The sequence below is a fragment of the Leucopleurus acutus genome, assembly GCF_964270905.1.
Source record: "Leucopleurus acutus genome assembly, chromosome: 17".
Lineage (NCBI taxonomy): Eukaryota > Metazoa > Chordata > Mammalia > Artiodactyla > Delphinidae > Leucopleurus > Leucopleurus acutus.
This window is the reverse complement of record NC_139159.1, coordinates 13,488,546-13,509,937: the sequence shown is the minus strand read 5'-3', so window position 1 is coordinate 13,509,937 and position 21,392 is coordinate 13,488,546. Positions and strand designations below refer to the sequence as shown.

At 37.9% G+C, this 21,392-nt stretch overlaps 1 protein-coding gene across 5 annotated transcripts in view; it reads right to left on the bottom strand.

The window, feature by feature from the left end:
• PREX2 (phosphatidylinositol-3,4,5-trisphosphate dependent Rac exchange factor 2) overlaps positions 1-21,392 on the bottom strand; it is a gene marked incomplete at its 5' end in the record, with an annotated part of 281,893 nt that overhangs the window by 163,683 nt on the left and 96,818 nt on the right. For all 5 annotated transcript variants that reach the window (XM_082858967.1, XM_082858971.1, XM_082858970.1 and 2 more), the window contains 5 exons: positions 521-621; positions 4,560-4,704; positions 7,565-7,714; positions 12,254-12,357; positions 15,892-16,025. In XM_082858967.1, the coding sequence (XP_082715093.1) occupies positions 521-621; positions 4,560-4,704; positions 7,565-7,714; positions 12,254-12,357; positions 15,892-16,025 (634 nt within the window). The remainder of the gene's footprint in view (positions 1-520; positions 622-4,559; positions 4,705-7,564; positions 7,715-12,253; positions 12,358-15,891; positions 16,026-21,392) is intronic.

The following is a 21,392-nucleotide window of genomic DNA, read 5'->3' as shown; positions in this document are numbered from 1 at the left end:
TGGGATCAGGTGTTTGCCTACCTTTCTCACCACACCCCTCGTCCCAGCATATTCATCCATGAAGGATACGGTCCTGCCACGTGAGACTCTGACTTAGTTCTGAAGAGGCCACCGTGAACCTTCCCACTCCCGTGTCTGAGTGCTACTACTTCCTCAGGGTGGAATGTCCTTCTGTCTTCTGTCCTTGTCAGGGTTCCATTCATTCTACAATGCCCAGCACTAAGGCCAATTCCCTCACAAAGCATCCCAAATACTCTAGTTAGAACTCGTCGTTCCTTCCTCTTCAGTCCCACGTCACTTGCCTGGAATTCTGTGTTGGAACTGTCTGTTTCAAGTTAAATATATCACCATAAACCCATACTCCCTGAAACAATATTCTGTATAGATGAGGCACTCAAAGATGCTGGAAAAAACATAAGCATCCTACAATGTGGAGAAGTTTTATAAACTAAACTGATCAATGCAATGAAGATACACGTAATTTGTGGATAAATAAACAGGCGATTAATAAAATAATTACCATGGTGGATGATTCCATTTTCTAACAATGCTTGTCCCAAGTGAACACCTTCCTCAGGCCTGTGAATCTCTCCGATTTCCAACAGCCATGACACAAATTCACTGCAACAGAAATCCAATGAAGTTAAATCATTAATTTTTTCCCCCAGGAAGTCTATCCTTATCATGCATTTATCAAGCAGCTATGGAAGGAGTCTCAAAATATAAAGGAATGCTTGCAGTGCATTTCACATACATGGTTTTCACATATGCAAGGCCCACAGATATAAATTAGACTCTATTCTAGAAAACTCATGTCCATACATTCAGACTTACCTAAGCTATACTTAATAACTATTCAGCTTATTGAGACCTTTAGTAAACACAAAGGGAAAATTCTAAAGTAGCTTTAACTGTAGGTTATTACACACATAAAAGCAAATTTGGGACGAAAGAGAAAACAACAGATCCTAAAGACAGCTAAACGACAGAACTAGATAGAGTAATGATGACTTCATATAAGACATAAACTGTCTAAAAGTAGCTTTCCAGGCACAAAGAACCAGTGGGTTTGAAACTCCAGAAGGGCAGACAAAATGAAACTGCATGGCCTGTATGGCAGACAGACTTCTAAAGATGTTCTCCCACCCCCCTATCAGGAATCCTACCCCTTGGTTTGTCAATGAAATTCCAATCTAGGTAGCCCTGTGAATGGACTGGCATATGTAATTAAAATCCCAAGTCAGCTGTCCTTAAAATATGGAAATTATCCACGTGGGCCTGACCTGATCAGCTGAGCCCTTTGAAGCAGCGTTTTCTCAGGCTGGTGGCACAAGAGGAAGTGAGAACAAGTAAAAGCACAGGAAAGATTCAACGTGCCACTGCTGGCTTTGCAGCAAGAGGGGCGTCATGTACCAAGGAATATAGACAACCTCTAACGGAGAGCAGCCCTGGCCAATGGCCGGCATGGAGACGGGGGCCTCACGCTTACAACTACAAAAGATTAAGTTCTGCCAACATCCCGAATGTGCTGGAAAGTGGATTCTTCCTCAAACGCTCAAGATAAGAGCCCAGCCCCTGCTCTGCCAACACCATGATTTTGCCCTTGTGAGACCCTTAGCACGGAACCTGGTCTAACTCACCTGGACTTCTGACCTACAGAGATACAGGCTAATACATGGGCATTGTTTTTAAGTCACTAAATATATGGTAATTTGTTTTGCAGCAATAGAAAACTGATACACACCAAAAGACACAGAAAAGTCTGACTACCTTGTTTTCAAATTTTAAAATTACTTGGTAAATTCATTGTTATATCTAAACTGTCATCCATAAGGAATACTCCAACACGAAACCAACCGTCAGAACTGTCTATCGCACACATCTGATGTGGCTGAGAAAGGCCACTGAGGACCACAGCTCACGTCTTTCAGCATTTCGGGAGAGGATGGGGGGCCCCAGCATCTCAGTTAAGAGAGGTGATGTTTTGTAACACTTAGGAGAGCTTCAGCTCAGTACTGATTTTTTTTTATGGCCATGTGGTATCATTAGGAGAACACTCAATACAGAGACTTATTACAATAAAATATTTACTCATGCTCATATTTAAAAAGCTAACATTCGAACTCTTACATTAACTAATGAATATATTTTAGAATGGTTTTATTTTTTGCACAGAGGCCAGAGGAGCAAAGCTATGGAAAGTGTCAGGAAATTACTTTTCCATTTATTTCAAAACTAAAAGCAACACATATGGTAAAGCCAAATAACGAAGGGATACAGAAATTCAAAACTGGATGTCTAGTCTACAATGCACATTTTAAGGCAGAAGAAGTTGTTAAAGTTCTTTATATGCTTCTATTAAATAAGAACGATCCAAAAGAAAGAAAATAAAAGTAAAGTAGAATATAGTATAGCGGTTAAGATCACGTACTTTGCAATAAAACAACCTGGATTCAAATCCTGTTTCTGTCTCTACCAGCTGCGTGATGTTGGGTTAGTTAATCTAGCTCTCTAAGCCTCAGGTTTTTTCCTCAATGACATAGAATTAATAAGACTATCAACCCCATAGTGCTGTCCTGGAGTTAAACATAATAGTGTGGGTAAAGGGTTAATAAAACCCCTTCTTCAATAAGGACAAATTTAACCCTGGGTTAGCTTTGTAGCTCTGCTTCCCTAGAAACCTGATGAAGGTCGGGTGTCAGCTGTGTAACTAGGCAGCACTGCTTGTGGTAAAAATGGCTTCTGATGGCTCAACTCCATACTTATAAATATATGGTGAGAAGCCATAGGCTGGTATGACTCTCTTGTAAGTGGGCACGTGATCTGGGGACCCTGGAAGTTATGCCCATGAAGTTGTTACGAGAAAGAGCATCTTCTTTGCAACATGGGACTTAGAAACCAAGAGGGGCTCACAAGCTGCTCTTTCCTTTGCACAAGAACCTTCACTTGGGGCACAGCCAACACAAGCAACTCTAGCTTGCTGGCAGCTGTGTGTCCTGCTGGGAGCACCACCCCACTGAAGAAGAGGCCCCCGGCTGCCCTGAAAGCACTGGGTTTCCTGGCCTGTATTCTAACGGGGTTGGGATTGGTGTGGCCTATGGTGAGCTTGTGTGCCTGCATAACTAATTAGGAAGACATGCTAGAATATAATGAATACTGCTGTAGAGTAAATCCTAAGAGTCAGCACAGGGAAAAAAATGGTTTTCTATTTCTTTAACTTTGTATCTAAATGAGATAATGGATGTTCACTAAAGTTACTGTGGTAAACCTTTCATGATGTATGTAAGTCAAATCATTATGCTGCACACCTGAAACTTATACAGTGCTGTATGTCAACTGTATCTCAATAAAACTGGAAGAAAAGAAAAAAAACAAGACATTCTGGTAGGTATTACAGGTAAGCACTACAATCATTTCCATTGTTAGAGAGGAAAGAGAAATTTAACTCTCCCCAGTCTCTCAACTAGCCAGTGGCAGGACCAGATTTGAGTGGGGACAGTCTGATTGTGAAGTCTGGGCTATGAACTACCTCTCCAGTCTACTTTTATAGCATTGACACTGGCATTTACTAGCTGTATGAACGTGGGCTAGTCACACTCCCTGATCACTAGTTTCTGAATCTTTAAAAACTATAAGGTTTTTTGGGCTTCCCTGGTGGCGCAGTGGTTGAGAGTCCGCCTGCCGATGCAGGGGACACGGGTTCATGCCCCGGTCCGGGAAGATCCCACATGCCGCGGAGCGGCTGGGCCTGTGAGCCATGGCCGCTGAGCCTGCGCGTCCGGAGCCTGTGCTCCGCAACGGGAGAGGCCACAACAGTGAGAGGTCCACGTACCGCAAAAAATAAAAATTAAAAAAAAACACGGTTTTTAACTCCTAAGTATGTACTGGAGGATTGGAAATAATTATCAGAAGAAGCCAGCACAAAGGCTGCCCTAAGCAGAGCTACCTGAAGGCATCCCCCCCGCCTGCTTAACCCACCAGGGACTCCCACTTGCAGCCGTGCAGTCGGCTACAGAAACCAAAGGACATACAATCAATCTGCTCTGGGCTGAACAACCAAGCGACCTCCTTGCCTGTTCCTGTGTGCCTGGCCCCTCGCGTGACCCACTTTTTCAGACTCTCCATCTATATCCTTTCATCCTTAGCCCAGCTGTCTAAATTCTGAATTAACTGGTAGTGTAGACTGTGTGCCCTTCAGTGTAACTGACTCTCAGGCCCTGTATTCATGTCCTTGCCGGACTCTGTCCCTACAGGCAAACCCGCCTGCCCTCCCGCCCCTGCCTGACCCCAGCCTCTGCTTCACCCCTGAAACACAGTATATCAGAAATTACTGAAGTCGTGGATGAATGGATGAATGCCTTAACTTTTCTGGTCAGGATTCCTGGCTCTATGTCCACTCCCTCATCCCACTATGGCCCAGGAAATGCTGATAGTAAAGAAAGATTCAAAAACACTTAGGAGAATATTTTTTTAGAGAAAAATGAGTGACTAAAAGAAAGCTAACACACGAGATCATGAAAATATGAAAGAAATACATGCACCCAGACTACCAACCCTACCTTCCAAGAAAGCATTTAGGGAACGTAGTCAGTTTTCTTTTTCTGTCTTTGATCAGATTTCCTTGTTTGCACATCATTTTATAAAGTTTCTCACCCTGTTCAGAGATCATTACCCAGGTGTCTTGCTCCATTCCTAATTTTAAACCTATCGAAAACGAAACACAGGACAGGTAACTGAAAAAGTCTCTTCATACGTTCATGCCTTCATTAAACAAACATTCATTGTGTGTCTACCACGTGCTGGGGGCTGTGGATACAGAGCTCCTATGATAGGGCCCTGGTTGTCAAGAAGCTCATAGGGTACCAGGGAGACAGTCAGGGCAAGATGCCTGGGGCATCTGTGGGCAAACTGTGCCCCAGAGGCAAACAGTTTGGCCAGCGGAGGAAGAACAGCTGTATCTCAGACGCTACTGAACCCCTTCTGTAGGACTAGATCAGCGCAGCTGGACACAGGGGCCCTGGAGACAGCCTTAGAGGGAAAACTGTGCTACAGCAGAGACATATTCAGAGAACTTCGCCTCTATCTGAGAACAATAGGCAAAGTTTCACAGAAGGGCTGTGTTTGAATGCACGGGTATGAACAGGATTTCCAGAGAGAGAAAGTATTCACGAGGGCCCCTGAGGGATGCAGCACGGAGCCCTGGGTTTCAGGTGACAGGACAGGAGGTGGATGGAGGGGTGAGCAGGGTCCATACTCAACTGCAGTCTCAGCGTATTTCACTCCTTCTCTACTGGGAGAACATCTACGTGTTTTAAACCAGAGGTGGGGGGAAGGCAGAGTAATGAAGGAAAGGAAGTTCAGAGGACAGTGTAGGGAACAAACTGAAAGCGGGAGGGTTTAAAAAGAGGGAGACAATTAAGAGGGACCCGCCGAAGTTCAGGGAAGCTCAAGTCTCTGTACACAATAGCAGGTTTGGAAGTTCAAGTGGAGTCCAAGGGTCAGCTGATTAAGTGGGCATGGAGCTCCAGAGAGACGACAAGGCTGGACATAAAGATTGAGAACCTGGCAGTGCAGAGTGGAAGTTAATCTGATGGGAAGAGACAACGCAGAGCAGGCAAGGAAGTTTAGAGGTGACCAGTGCCAAAGGGGAAATCCTGGGAACACTGACAATCAGCAAATGGGACTGATGAAGAACTGTGGCAGAGAAGAAGAAATTCTTGGATTATTTTTAGTCTTCTAGCTACTAAATTCCTTACTAAAATTTTATTCTTTACTATGGAGAAGCCATTAACATTGGTCAGTAATACTGAATAAGAGTAGAGCCTGTTGGGGCTTCCCTGGTGGCGCAGTGGTTGAGAGTCCGCCTGCCGATGCAGGGGACACGGGTTCGTGCCCCGGTCCGGGAAGATCCCACATGCCGCAGAGCGGCTGGGCCCGTGAGCCATGGCCGCTGAGCCTGCGCGTCCGGAGCCTGTGCTCCGCAGTGGGAGAGGCCGCAACAGTGAGAGGCCCATGTACCACAAAAAAAAAAAAAAAGAATAGAGCCTGTTAACATAAGCAGAGTTATAGAATGTGCTTTCTTTCTTCCTTTTTTTTTTTTTTTTTTGGTCTTAAGGGTATTTATATGCATAGCCATTCTGGGAAGAGTTAAGGTTCAACTTGATGAAAAATTCAATTTACCTTCTAAATGATTTGTTATGCTATTTGAATTGACTGCTAGATTCAACAAAACTTAAAGAGCCAATTATGCATTCATGATCTCTGTTTTAAATTTTTCTGTCTGGTTCTTCATCTAAGATCAATCAAAGGAGTCAGTATTTTTAAATGTTTTGGAGATACTTATAAAAAGGTATGCTATGCATATTTTAATCAAGGTAGAAACTCTCTACACCCTTCATGGGGAAATACCTAAGGATGGAGGAAGCAACTCTTTGTGTTCCAAAATTTTGTCACCAATGATATATTTTATATCTAGATCTCTGAGAAAAGGAATAAACACTGTCACATTTCTCATCAATTATTTGGTAAAGAAAATAGTAGTTATACAAGCATTTCTATTTCCTAGCTGAATTACAGAAATACGAGTACTTGCAGATAAACTTCATACAACTGAGTATCACCAGACCAAATACTGTTTGCAAACCTTGATAAAAACATGAAGTGAATTTGACCTAGGCCTCCTTGTGTGAACAAGCTCCTTACTGAGTTACATTACATTCTGTGGCATTGTAACAATATTAAAAAGTTAATATTCATCCAAATTGCCTTATTTTATAATTAGAATACCAAAATATGTGGCCTAGGAATTTTCAGTGTACTGTTAAATATACAGGGAGCAATTGTTGCAGGCCCCACAGCACTGCATTATATTATTAAATCATGTTTCTTAAAGGAAAACTCTATCATGATGCTTCAGAAATGGCAAGAATAAAGTGCAAAGAAAACAGAACAAATTTTAAAGCAGGTGAAACTATTTGCTGTAAATTGAATGTCTGTGTGCCCCCAAATTCCATATGTTGAATCCTAATGCCCAATGTGATGGCATTAGGAGGTAGGGTCTTTGGGGATTAGCTCATGAGGGTGGAGTCCTCATGAATGGGATTAGTGCCCTTATTAAGGAGACCCCAGAGAGCTTTCATCCCTTCTGCTAGGTGAGGACACAGTGAGAAGATGGCCATCCATGAACCAGGAAACAGCCCTCACTGGATACTGAATTTTGGCCTTCCCAGCCTCCAGAACTGTGATAAATGAATTTCTGTTGTTTATAAGCCACCCAGTCTAGGGTAATCTGTTAACAGTAGCCTCAGTAGACTAAGACATTATTTAAAAGACACCACTAGCCACAATATAATTATTTTGCTAACTATATAAGGTTTTCTTTTACTTTATTTCAGTAACAACATTGGAAGTATTCAAAAAGTATTTTAGCCTGGCCTTACATCACATAGTTAATCTAAGTGAACATCAGACACCATCTACTTTCTCATAACTTTTGCCCATTTTCTGCTTTCTTGTTAAATTGGAACCTTCACAAAGTATAATAATGCCCAATTCACACACCCACCTTTCCGCCGTTCTCTTTCTTTCAAAATAGCTTCAAACCATTCATGTTTCTCTTCAGGTGTTTTTGCCATACACACAAACCATTTATTTTTGGCTGTGTTATGTATTTTCCATCCATTAACAACAATGTGTCCACTGCTGTGGAAGTCAGCTGAAAATTAATAGGTAAAGGTGAATGAACAGATATAACATATATTCGAGTAATGCGCTCATTCAAAAAAGGTCCAAAACCATGGAATTCTTCAAAATACCTTTGCTTTATATATGTGTATTGAAGACCATACAAATTTTAAAACTTGAAGAAACATTTATATATTAAATGCAGTCAGAACATTTCTAACTCACAACATTAACATATTACAGGAAATTAACCACCCAAATTCATTAACATTCCTTTCCTCAATGTCCAAAAATATTGTTCAAGTTCCTAAAGCAATAAAACTTCTTTTTAAGATTTTTTTTAACGTGGACCATTTCAAAAGTCCACATAAAAAGAATTTATTGAATTTGTTACAATACTGCTTCTGCTTTATGAAAGAAAAAATTCTTCTTTGAGTGTGAATTCACATTTCATTGTCTTTTTCTAGATCTCACCATAATTTTGGCTAAACTGACATCCTGGATTTGAAAATGTCATCAGCAAACCCTTTCTGGCAGCTCCCTACCTAACGGCAGGCAGAGAATAGACATTAATTGTAACCAGCCTTTACTGGCATGAGAGTCTGCAAAGCAAAGATTTCAAGGCAGAAACACATACAACAAATGCCTGAATCAGCATCTGCATCAATTAAAGTGACATCTTCCGTTGTCTCCCCCGAGAGACACTAAGAAGCTATGGTGGATTATAGGAGGTAAGCCACAGAACATAAAAGGTCGTGGCACTACACCTGTTTTTGTTGTTTGTTTCTTTTGATCTATTTTATTTGCTAAGTTCTGAGTAGAGGAAGAAATGGTTTGGTACTCATTCTCCCAAAATCTGGTTCTCACAGTCTTTTAGCTCCAAAATCACCATAAATTATCTGTGAACAGAATGTTCCAAAAATGCATTATCGAATGATTCTGTCTAGGTGGGGGAGAGGGCTACTTTAAAAATTCCAGGTTACGTTTGAGCCAGGATAGGATTATATTATATATATCATATATTAGTTAGATATTCTTCTAGCCATAATCTCATGAATACTCAATAACAATTTCTGTTAATACAGAGATTTAACCTGACAGAGGATTTTCCCTTTTAAAGAAATTACCATCTGTTTTTAAAAGGAATTTTTGTACTTTTCTTCTTACCTTTACATATTTAATTCATATTCACAATGCATACAAAATAGCAGAACCTAATAATACACGTCAGATAAGCATCACTGGAATTAGTAAGGTAATAAAAATTATTATTGTAGTTCCTAATTAGGCCACCATCCCTCCTTAATATCTATAAAAATAACCAACTGAGAATTTATTATAAATTGCTGGAAAAAAAGAACAAATTATACGTGTTTCCACACCTCCCTCCCACAAGCTGTCACCTTACAAGGCCAGTATCACAAACAAGAACAAGCTCTTCAGATTCTCTCCCCTCTTCGAAAACCAGGCAAAGATTGCTAAGTGAACCGTAGCACTGCAGCTTAAAAGATCCCACATTCCCACTAGCGTTATTACCCCTTTACCCATACCCTAGACAAAGAAAACCACAAGAGCCACATGCAGCCTGCAGTAATAAAACATCAGACTTACTTTAAAATGAGCATAATGTATTCCGCCCACAGAACATAGGGGATCTCAAGTTCAAGTGCCAAACTCACCAGAGTGATGCTTCTGACCTTGTAGAGTATGTGCCCTGGGCAAGCCACCTCTGAAACCTTCCTTTCCTCCTGGGATTACTTGAGTCTGGCACTGCCCTGTTCACACCCCGCTGACTTTTCCTCCAATATTCTTCATTAGCAGCCATTTCTCAGCTCAAAAGCCTTTGGTAGCTCACCACTGAATCAAGTCAACACATGTAGGTTTGCTTTAGAGATTCTCCCTAGACTGACTCCACCCTACTAGGCAACTCCATTTCCCACTACGTTCCACTGTGTTCCCACCACTCTTCTTGTCTGCTGCGTTCCTTCTTGTCCTGAGAATATTCATGTGTCCCCCAGGCCAAGGCTCTCATCAAGCTATCCTGCTCTACTCTCTGCCTCATGGACCCTCACTTCTCTTTAATAGGTACCCACATATTCCAGGAAGACTTGCCTGACCACTCCAGCCTGTGCATTCAAACTTCCCTTGGAAACTGTACAACTGAAGTCAGAACCAGCATGTGATTGCACGTGGCTACTGTTTCATGTACAAAGAGCAAGCTCATTAGCTGACTATAAAATCTATTATCTCAGTAACAGATTAATTGCTGTATCAGTATAAGGTTTTCAAAGAACAGCTGTGTCACCTAATAATTTACAATGAAAGGATAATGTTCCTTTTTAACATTTATGTGCTAGCTGTTCTCTACCATGACAATTTAAAAAATCATAAGCAATTTAAAACACGTATACACACGTGTATACATATGTATGCACACACATATATGTAATACATACAACAGACCTCAAAATGTAGTATAAGTATTTTGTAACGATATCAGTTACTAAATTATCAATGTTATACAAAATAAGCAATTTATTTTTATTTATTTCAAAAGACTTAGTGATATATAAACAGCTTCATAATTTTAATCATACTACCTATCTCAATATCTTCATTTAACAAAATAAGAATTAAACTCATCTATAAAGAACACCCTCATTAAAGATCACAGAAAAGTCCAACAATGGCTTTCCTTAAGTAGGAATTTTAAAATATTTTTTGAATGAAAGAACAAATAATCTATTCATTGCCAGTAAACACACAAATCTGTAAGTTTCAGTGGATCTAAAATATTAATTTTATAGGAAGTGTCAAGGAGAAATGGAATTAAAACTGTCATTCATTAAGTGTGGAATACCCAAGTTCATTAGTCTCTAGTCACTGACTTTTTAAAAAAAATAAAAATAAAAATCCGAGAGGCAGCCCTGAACAAGTCACTAATTATTTTGAAGCTATCCAGTTTGCAAATTCCTTACTCTTAATTCTGCAAAGCTTTATACAATGAGGTGGGGTTTTTCCAAAACTGATACAACTAACTATAAACCTCATGGGATAGTCTGGTATCCTTTCAATAACTTGCATTTTAATAAGATGAACAATAGCCAAGTATTGTATTGTTAGGCTAGAAAACAGAAGCAACTGACAGAATATATTATTTAGAACATCAAGAAATTGGTGTCTAAATAATGTATTTAACCTGAATTCTGGTGATCAACAGTGGGAATGCATAAATTTCTAAGAGAAGTTTTTAAAATTACAATACACTCACATTGTAAGTATTTAATGTTGAGAAAATTATTTTTTTAAATAAATGTTTGATTTTGTCAAACAATAAAAGAACACTTTTCTGGCATCCAAAATAACATATGACATTATTTATGGGGAAAAAAATGTTTCTAATTTTTCCTTTTAAAACTCTAAAAAGTAGCTTCTCCATTGACCTTTTTAAATTCCCAAAACACTGCCTCAAATTAATAACACTGAAAATTTAAGTGTATCAGAAAACCGCTATTATATTCTCGGTACTCTTTTCAACATTGTAAAGTTATGCCACTTTTTAATTAAGAATGTATTAAATCCAGCTTATGAAACAATACTAGTTGTTAAGGTAACTATGGTTTATCTGTTTACTTGACTGTTACGCAACAATAAAAACTATGTTTATTTGGTGACAAGACATGAAGATAAAGAGGACTATCATTAAGATAATGTTTTTATTTAAATGGAAAAGGATACAAAATTATAAAGTTCATGTTTCAAGTATTTTTTTACCTATGCACCAAAGGAAAATTGCAGACATTTAAAAACAATTTTCTCATTTATTTATCTTTGGTTGATAAGATTATCTACTACTTTTCACCTATTTTTCTGCAAATTCCAATTTTTTTAATAAGCCAAATTTAGTTTTATAAAAACAATGCATTCAGTATCTTAAATACATTCAAATATTTATATTAAAAATGACAGCTGAACCTTGTCTTTGAAATATCTTTTCAAGAACACCTTAAGAATAAAGAATTTCCATCTTATCCAATTCAAATTTGACTACTGTATGGCAATCTATGGTTTGTCCAACACTGTATTACAGATCACATTTTCTAGAGGTCAAACATTCTCGCCCTCTGTCCAACCACACAAATAAACTAGTAGTCAGGACAGAATACAAATGATCTGGTGCTCCTTTTTGAATGGCTTTCCAAGCCTGTACCATGAAAAGTAATTCTAGGAGGTTCAATGCTTTCCTACGATAGCTCTTAAGCTGGACAATTTTAATAGCATCACGATCGAACAAATATGTACATTATGGACATTACTACTACTTTATGACACTCCCAGCTATTTTTGTATCTCTGTGTTTAATGCTAGGGTTTAACATGTTTCAGCCGAATGTAATTTTCCATTTTATAAGAGTCCTCCTCTCCCTTATCTTGCCTTTTTCCTGTGACTGTTCTCCCTAACAAAGTATTTCTAAGCTGAAATTCACTGCCAATGAATTATTCAAGGGAAAAGTCTGTCGTACAGGGGAGTTTATTATTGGCATTCCAGTTTAAATCTACCAACCACTTACCTGTGCCATCATCCACATTCTCCACCTCCATCACCTCTGTATTGATCCGGCCACGAAAAACGTACCGATGTCCATCGGTAGATGCTTTGCTATTCTTCAACCGTCTTACAATTGAATGAAATCACAAAAACTTGGTTACTAAACTTAATGCAAAGCAGTGTTAAAGCAATAATTCTTTGAAAAAGAGATACCAATTCAGTCAATAATATCAAATGTTAGGCTCTTGGTATTTTTTACTTGTGTCCTCCCATTCATAACAGCACAGGTTGCTCTATAAGATGTGACTTGTGTGCTAGTTTTTTAAATAAACTGAAGCTGTAGGCTAAGGACAACATACAGGTAGGAGGGTAAATATGTACTTTTGCTCAATATATGACATCAAAGGTGCCTAATCAAACTCTGACAGACACTAAAAGTTGGTTATTCACAATTTCATTCGATTTATTTCACCTTCATTTCTCATTTTTCAGTAACCAGCTGGTAATTCCCATTTTTTCAATCCCTGGTGAAATTCAGTTAGTACTTATTTATGGTCCTTCTTCAAAGAAATTTAACTGTACTGGAGGTTATTAAGCATTATCTAGCCATAAAATATTTCCCTATATTGTTTTTATGATATGATAACTGTATACTTGAGGGATAAGTCTCTCAATACATTTATAATCCTTCATAAAGATCTTATTTATTTTAAAAATAGTCCAAAACATTTCAAAATTTTGTGTATGGTACCAGTCTTTAATCTTAAAACCTATGCAACACAAAGTAAAAAAACAAAACAAAACAAAATCCAGGTTTTGTAATAATGTAATATTTGTAATATTTACAATATTTGTAATAATGAATGAGGCAGTTATGTATATTTATACTTGAATCATTGAACACTCAGGGATAGTGTTTTCAAAACTGGGTTTCTTAAATATATTAAATTAAAGAGGAAAGATTCTAAGAAATAATTCAAGAAGATTAAGTAATACCTAGTCATTCAAGAGACTTCAGTTGACCTGAACTATTCAATTTGACTCACTGACAAAAGTCTGCTAACAATTGAATATACTGAAATAATTATTAATGTATTGTGTTACAAAGACACACCGAGCAAAAGTTGTCAAGTACACTAATGCAGTGCCCCCTTCCCTCCTCTCCTTTGCATTTGACACGTGCCCTGGAGTGGAAGAGGGACGTGAAGGGAGGGGAGTCTCAAGGTGCTATCATGCTCCCTGAGTTCCTTTAGAAAAGAGAGCATATTCCAGCTTACATGTCCTAAACCCTCATCAAAACTTCATAATCCTTCATCACCACTAAACAAAACTAAATTGACTAATTAATCTGACTGACCGTCTGCCAGCCCTAGGCCTTCACCATCCTGCACACCCATGTTCATTTTGAAAGCGATCTCTAAATATCCTTTGTAGAAAGCCTAAATAACTGCTTTAAATGAAGGATTCAGGCCAGGTAGCTATGAAAGTTGGCATCGTTGGAGGCAGAAGAGAGAAGAATGCAGAGCAGAATAACACGCAGGCAACTGCATTGTCTCTCAGGGAGGAAACAGTGTCATGGTGTCTTGCAGAAAAGAATTTCTTATAAGTTGGTACATCATACTTAAAATCAATCATATTTTTCAAAGCTTAATATCCCCAATAGCAGTTTTAGTCACAGGCAAAAAATTATGGCATGTTTATATATTTTTTATATATTATAATCTATATATATATGTATACACACACACACACACACACACACACACACACACACACACACACTCTACAGAATCTATCTTTGGGTCTATTTTCCAAAGCATTAATTTTCTTTGTGATCTTGCTGTGATCTCTGTCCAGGTTTTTTATATTTTTCTTGACCTGTAGATATTAATACTCAAACTGAAATCCCAGTAAGTGTCTGACCAATACTGTAACACTTAGCTTAAATAAAGAGATCTTTGGTCTCTTCAGAAAATGACCCTATTGAAGTATCAAAATTGAAAAACCTTTGGTTTCAAAATAATTTTGCTCTATATTGTAGTGTTGAGTACTTGCATAACTTGATTCTATGACTTCCCTCCTGATGAATTTTAATGGTCACCAGGATATGTGTACAGTAATGTCGCAATAGCAGAAAAACTGGAAACAACCCTAAAGTCCACTGATAGGAGAATGAATAATTAAATTGTGATATATTCAACCAATGAAATCTTTTTTTTTTTTCTTGGCCGCACTGCACGGCATGTGGGATCGTAGCTCCCCAACCAAGGATTGACCCCCGTGCCCGCTGCATTGGAAGGTGGAGTCTTAACCAATGGACTGCCAGGGAAGTCCCTCAACCAATGAACTCCTATGCAGCAGTTAAAATGCATAAATTATTGCTACACACAGGGATATATAGTTTACAAACTAGTTTACAAACCATATTGTATACAAAATGTAAACTGCAGAAGACAATACACTGTGATACTATCTTACAAATACCATAAACAAGCCAAAGGAAGCAATATCATGTTATATGTATCTAATATCGCACGATAAATTGTTTTTAAACTAGTTTCTCCTAAAATGAATAGCATCAGAAATGTCCAGAGTTGGGGGGCCTAATCCAGCACTCTGCTCTTTAAAGAATGTAGCTGTAGAATTAAAGTGAAATCACCAGTCCCTGGCTCCTAGAATTACAAAATTATGGAAGTTTCAGAAAAGGTTCAGTTTACTCATATTCTCTGAAAGATCTTCAGAGCTTAGAAAGTATATGGTAACGGAGATGACGTATTCTAAAATGAATGAAACAGATGGTATATTCACACCATTCCAATTCAGCAAGGGAATGGACATATAGGTTTGTTTAGTGATTTCCATTTTTAATCACTATGTATTTGGTCCACGTTCACTATACATACTTTAAGGCTATTTGCTAAACTGCATGATTTTAATTTTGTAAAACTTTTCCTATTGCTTACTTTATTTAACAATTACAGCTATGAGACCATGAAGGTTCACGTCATTTGTACACTGTTAATTTTGCAAAAGCTTTGGCCTTGGGGGCAGGCATATATATAAGGATGAGATAACTCTAATGAAGAAAAGATCTCATTCTCAAACTGATGCCTTTAATAATCGCACCTAGATGGATGTGTTAATTAATTCAATAGGGGAAATCCTTTCACCATGTATACATAAATCATCACACTGTACACTTTACCTTACAATTTTATTTGTCAATTATACCTCAGTAAAGTTGGGGGAAAAAATAATTGTACCTAAACAACTTGAATCACCTTATAATTTTTTAAAGAGTTTCACACAGGTAGAATTAACAGCCTCTTCTAGATCTTCCTAAAGCCCATTTCTACTAATCCCAATCTTGTTACCAAACACAAAGAATTTAGGAGAGCATATTACAAGAAATAAACAGGTTCATTTTCACGGATGGTAAAAAGGAATTTTTTAAAAAGCTCATTAAGATAGAGAGACAGCAATTTAATTATCTCTTGGCTCTAATCCTAACTCGTTCCCTTTCTTCAAGGTGCAAGGAGAGGAAAGCTAAGAGTATGTGGAAGTTTACTGATGAGGTCATGAGTTCCTGGGAACAGAGGAAAGGTTGAACCTGTGCGATGGATAAACAGTTTCTGAACTATTACCTGTCTATATTCTTACCTGTGTTTTCGTTTGCAATACACCAAAAGGTTATCGAAAAGAAAAAACACCCGTTCTTGAATATTTCCAGAAGAAATTTTTAATAAGACTCCACACATTAGCATTTCAGTACAGGTGTCGGTAATGTTGGACCCCTAAGTCAGGAAAAACGGAGAAAGTAATGTCTGATTACTTAACAGAAACTTTCGTGTGTAATTCTTTTTTCTCCTTAAAAGTGGTTTGTTTTTATTTTAAGATACAATATATGGACAGGATAAAAGTTCAAATAGTATAAATATTTATACACTGAACGTAGGTATCCTTCCCTCCCAGTCTCCTCCTGGTCAGTATCACTAAATACAGCTACTCTTAAGAGATTCTATGTCTCCTTTTAGCTGTTTTATATATGTATGCATACACAGCATATATGACACATTTCACCTTTGCTCTCTAAAAAAGAGATGATTTCAAACTAACTCATAACATTAATGTCCCTAATATTCCTTTCATCCTCCTCCTTTCTTTCCCTGGTCTGGAAAAAGAGCTCCATAAACAGATAGCAAAGTACATGAAATTGTCTAAATGTTTAGCAGGTCTCAATTTATACACAGTCATCCCTTTGTATCCATGGGGGATCACTTCCAAGACCCCTGAAGATACCAAATTCTGAGGGTGCTCCAGTCGCTTAAGTAAAATGGTGTAGTATTTGTATATAACCTATGAACCTCTTCCTGTATACTGTAAATAATCTCAAGATTACTTCTAAGACCAAATACAATGTTAATGCTATGTAGATAGTTACAAATACAATGCAAATGCTATCCAATAGTTGCTGGTGCAAGTTTTGTTTTTGAAACTTTCTGGAATTATTTTTCCTGAGTATTTTCAATCTGAAGTTGGCTAAATCTTCAGATGCGGAACCCGCAATATGGAGGGCCATCTGTATCCACTTCTAGGATGGAGAGGAAGAAAAAAGAAGAAATAAAAAGAAAACAAATCTATGTAAAGAGAACAACATTCCATAGGACCTCTTGCCACAGTTATTAATAGTTGCATTGGCAAACTCATTCATTAAATAAACCTTTATTGAGTGCCCACAAGGTCATATGATTAGTGACAAAACTGATGCTTAACACAAGTGCTTACCATTGGAAGTTGAAAGGAACCACAAGAGGGAAGGAGCCTGGGTCCCTGAAGTATCAAAACAGGAAAACTGGGACTTCCCTGGTGGCGCAGTGGTTAAGAATCCACCTGCCAATGCAGGGGACATGGGTTCAAGCCCTGATCCAGGAAGATCCCACATGCCACGGAGCAACTAAGCCTGTGCATCACAACTACTGAGCCTGCGCTCTAGAGCCTGTGAGCCACAACTACTGAAGCCCGCAGGCCTAGAGCCTGTGCTCCGCAACAAGAGAAGCCACCGCATAGAGCCCATACTCTGCAACAAGAGAAGCCACTGCAGTGAGAAGCCTGTGCACCACAACGAAGAGTAGCCCCCACTCACCGCAACTAGAGAAAGCCCACGCGCAGTAAAAAAGACCCAACGCAGCCAAAAATAAATTAAATAAATAAATAAATTTATTTTAAAAAAAGGAAAACTGCCCACTGAGCAGAACACACACATTGGGTTGTTGTGTGAGCTGGTCAAAAACACCTATTTTGAGCCATTATAAATGTTGTAGTCTATTCTTTTCTACAACCTAGACTAGCATAACCAATGCCCTGAGTCACTGAGTTGGACCAAAAACAAGGAAGTTTTCAGTAGAGACCTGTTAAGTGTGCTCTTCAAGAATACTTCTGTTTTAAATATAAACATGCCCGGTCTCTTTAAATCCGGGAACAAATTTCTGATTCTTTTTAAACTTAATACATTAATTTTAATTTTTGATATTTTAAACTCAGAACATTAATGTTAATTTCATATTTTCACCATAACAATAGGTATAGTTTTTCTGATCAATTATAAAAATTTAAATTAAAAGGATAACTCATGTTTGGGGTTGGAAGATGCAAACTATTACATTTAGAATGGATAAACAACAAGGTCCTACCATACAGCACAGGGACCTATACTCAACATCCTGTGATAAACCATAATGGCAAAGAATATAAAAAAAGACTGTCTACATGTGCGTAACTGAGTCACGTTGCTGTACAGCAGAGACTGGCACAGCATTGTAAAGCAGCTATATGTCAATAAAATTCCTTTTTTAATTAAAAAATAAAATTTTTTTAAAAAGATAACTCATATAACTATAATAGGAAACTTCCCGAAAGGGAAGTTAATTAAGACAGTGTTACTGTGTTAATCTGAGTATCTACATTACAAACACATTTTAAATTTTAAATACTTCCCTCTCTTCTTTCCTTTTGTCAAAAGGGTAGATATAGAAATAGAAATGGAGATCTGTGAAAAATTTACACTATTTCATATACCGTGTCATGTGATAATTAAGCAAAAAATGTCATCAAATATCAATATAAATCCCAGTTTCAGTGGCAATGATTTCTAATTTATAGTGAATACCATCCTCTCTTAGAAAAAAATTAAGATACAATAGTATTAAAAATGTAAAAAATGTAAAAAAAAAAAAAGGAAACCATATTGATTCTTGCACAAGGGACCTACACAACCTTATGAAAAGTGGCTTTATTTGTAGCAATTTTACAAAAGGTACAAAACACTTCACCTTAGACTATTCCATACAGCAACCCATGAGTGCCAAGGCAGGAAAATAATTCATTACATTATAAAGGGTTACTGTCAATATTAGGTTAATTTTCATATTAACCAGTCTTCCAAGTAAGTTTCCCAAATTAAATATGTAGGTATTTATTTATAGATGTATTCCTAAATGAAAGAATTACTAACAATACATTTTCTGACTTGTTTGTGGTTATTATCTTTGTTAATAAATATAATGAGAATTTAATGTGAATTTGAGCAAACTATAATGACTAGAGGCAATTTATTCCATCCTCATATACAGCCTCCGGGGAGATATTGTCCAAGAAGAACTCATGGGGACCAATGTGTAAAATAGAAAGCGGATATATTATTCTTGATGATAACTGACATACACACTGAATGGTCCCATGAGTATGGCTAAAACAATCTCCCTTTGTAAACTTAACCCATTTGGAAAGCCAAACATCAACAGAAAGAATCTTGGCGAGGTGGATTTAAGGGGAGCTTCTGTAAGCACTGGGCTAGGAGACTCTATCTACCACCTGGACAAGACTGTCCAAAATCTATCTGTCTCTCTGTGTGCCTCTCCCTCCTAGACCTTTCTCTCTTTTCTCTACTTTCAATGCCAACAAGTCAAACATCTCATTGGCTCCTTTATTCTGTAGCTATGTTCATATGCCTTCAAACCACTGTAGAAAAGGGATAATCAGGCTTAATGTATACAGTCAGAGTGAAAATTAATAAAGCAATACATGCAAAACTCCCAGCACATGCCTAACGCATACAAAGGACTCAATAAAGGCTATTACAATTATGATTACTAACATTGAAGGTGATCTGATTCTGCAAGGTTCCTTCCTTTATTTCTGATCTCTGCTGTGTTTCACTCTATGTTGATTTTATGGTTTAATTCATTAAAGACAATGTTATTTCTCAGGTTACTGAGGGTGGACACATCTTGTTGCCTCAGAGAACACCGACTCCTGCCTTGACAAAAAAAGGCCTTCCAGCTCGTATCTGGATACTTCCAGTAAAATTAAGCTCCTTCCTTCATAAGATAGTCCATTTCTTTATTTAGTCTAATTATCAGAAAGGTTTTTCTTACTGCAGAGCCAAAATCTACCATGATTTTCACTCGCTGACTATTTTTCCTCCTAGGAGTGGGCGGACATCCTCTTCGTGAAAGGCCGACCAATATCTGAACATAGCTAACATGCTTCCTTCTGCCTTCCAGGCTCTGTAACACCGTTGCATTTTGACCATATGGCTTGATTTCAGAAACCTGGAAGATCCTGCTAGATCTCCTCTGGACCTTCTCCAGTTTGTCAGAGTTTCCCTTAATATGAACACCTCCAGAAGTGAACACAATCATTTGGATGTGAGCTGGCAAATGAAGAATATAGCAGTGATACTATTACTTCTCCAGTCCCCTACAATACATAATATTAATTTAGCATAAGGTTATATTAGCATATTTATGGCAATCCCATCCTACAATTGACTCAAAGTGCCCCTCTAGTCAAAGTGCTCCCAGGTCTCTTTCCTCTAGCCTATACTTGCATAGCTTGACTTTTGATTCATTTAATCCAGATTGATATCACAACAAGCTCTCAAAACTCTCACTAATATACAGATACATTATATTGAAGGCATCACCATAAGTTCCCAACTCCTAGCTCCTGATCAAAACTCAGAATAAGGACTTCCCCGGTGGCGCAGTGGTTGAGAGTCCGCCTGCCGAGGCAGGGGACGCGGGTTCGTGCCCCGGTCCGGGAGGATCCCACATGCCACGGAGCTGCTGGACCTGTGAGCCGTGGCCGCTGAGCCTGCGCGTCCGGAGCCTGTGCTCCGCAATGGGAGAGGCCACAACAGTCAGAGGCCCGCGTACCGCAAAAAAAAAAAAAAAAAAAAAAAAACCTCAGAATAAGATTAACTGACCTCTTTGAGGTAAACACTTCTTTTCATAAGCAACTCAAAGCATCTGCTTAATTATCAATTAATGTAATTTTATGGGGTAAGGACATCAAGCCCATATTGCCACAAATATACAAAGTATATCTTACAATACACACGTAACACACACTTTACTAAATCCTACTGAGACGTTTCTATTACTGAGGTGATGTGTCTTTAATATTTAACAGCAGACTTCAACAATTAATACGGTATCACCTTTACTATCTTCTACCATAGTAATCATACTATCATCACATGAAATATCTTCATGAATAATTTAAGTAATTCCTAGGGAAACGCTTACGTACTTAAAAAACTCTGTGTCAAAACATACAGATTTGTCTAAAAACCTCATTCTAAAAGAATGTCCACTGTGTCTTTGATTTTACCATGATTTAATCTGTGTATTATTTCCAGGACAATGGTGACTAAAAATCATTAAAAAGTTTTGAAACACAGGTAGATACATTATTATAAATATTGAAGAAAATTTGGCCAAGTGTAGATATAGTCTCTCATGTAATCACGATATGCCTCTCACTTCAAATTCATCCTATCTGCAAGCAGACACTTAATAAATGTCTGTTTTTGACTAATGTTGTGTCATATTTCTCCCTCACTTACATGATATAATCTACCTTTCTCCGTAGTGGAAAAAAACAAAAACTCACAGCTTTGTCTGTGAAATGCATGAGGTTTATGATATTTTGAAAATTACGTGCCATTTGTTTTCATTATCTAGAAATGGCAAGAGAGTTTCTGGGGTTAGGGATAAAGAAGCGAAGCTACAAAATTGAAATTGAATGACTGAAATTGAATGATTACAAACATCAGATTGCTAGGAAACAGTCAAGAGCACTAGAGTCTATCAAAATGA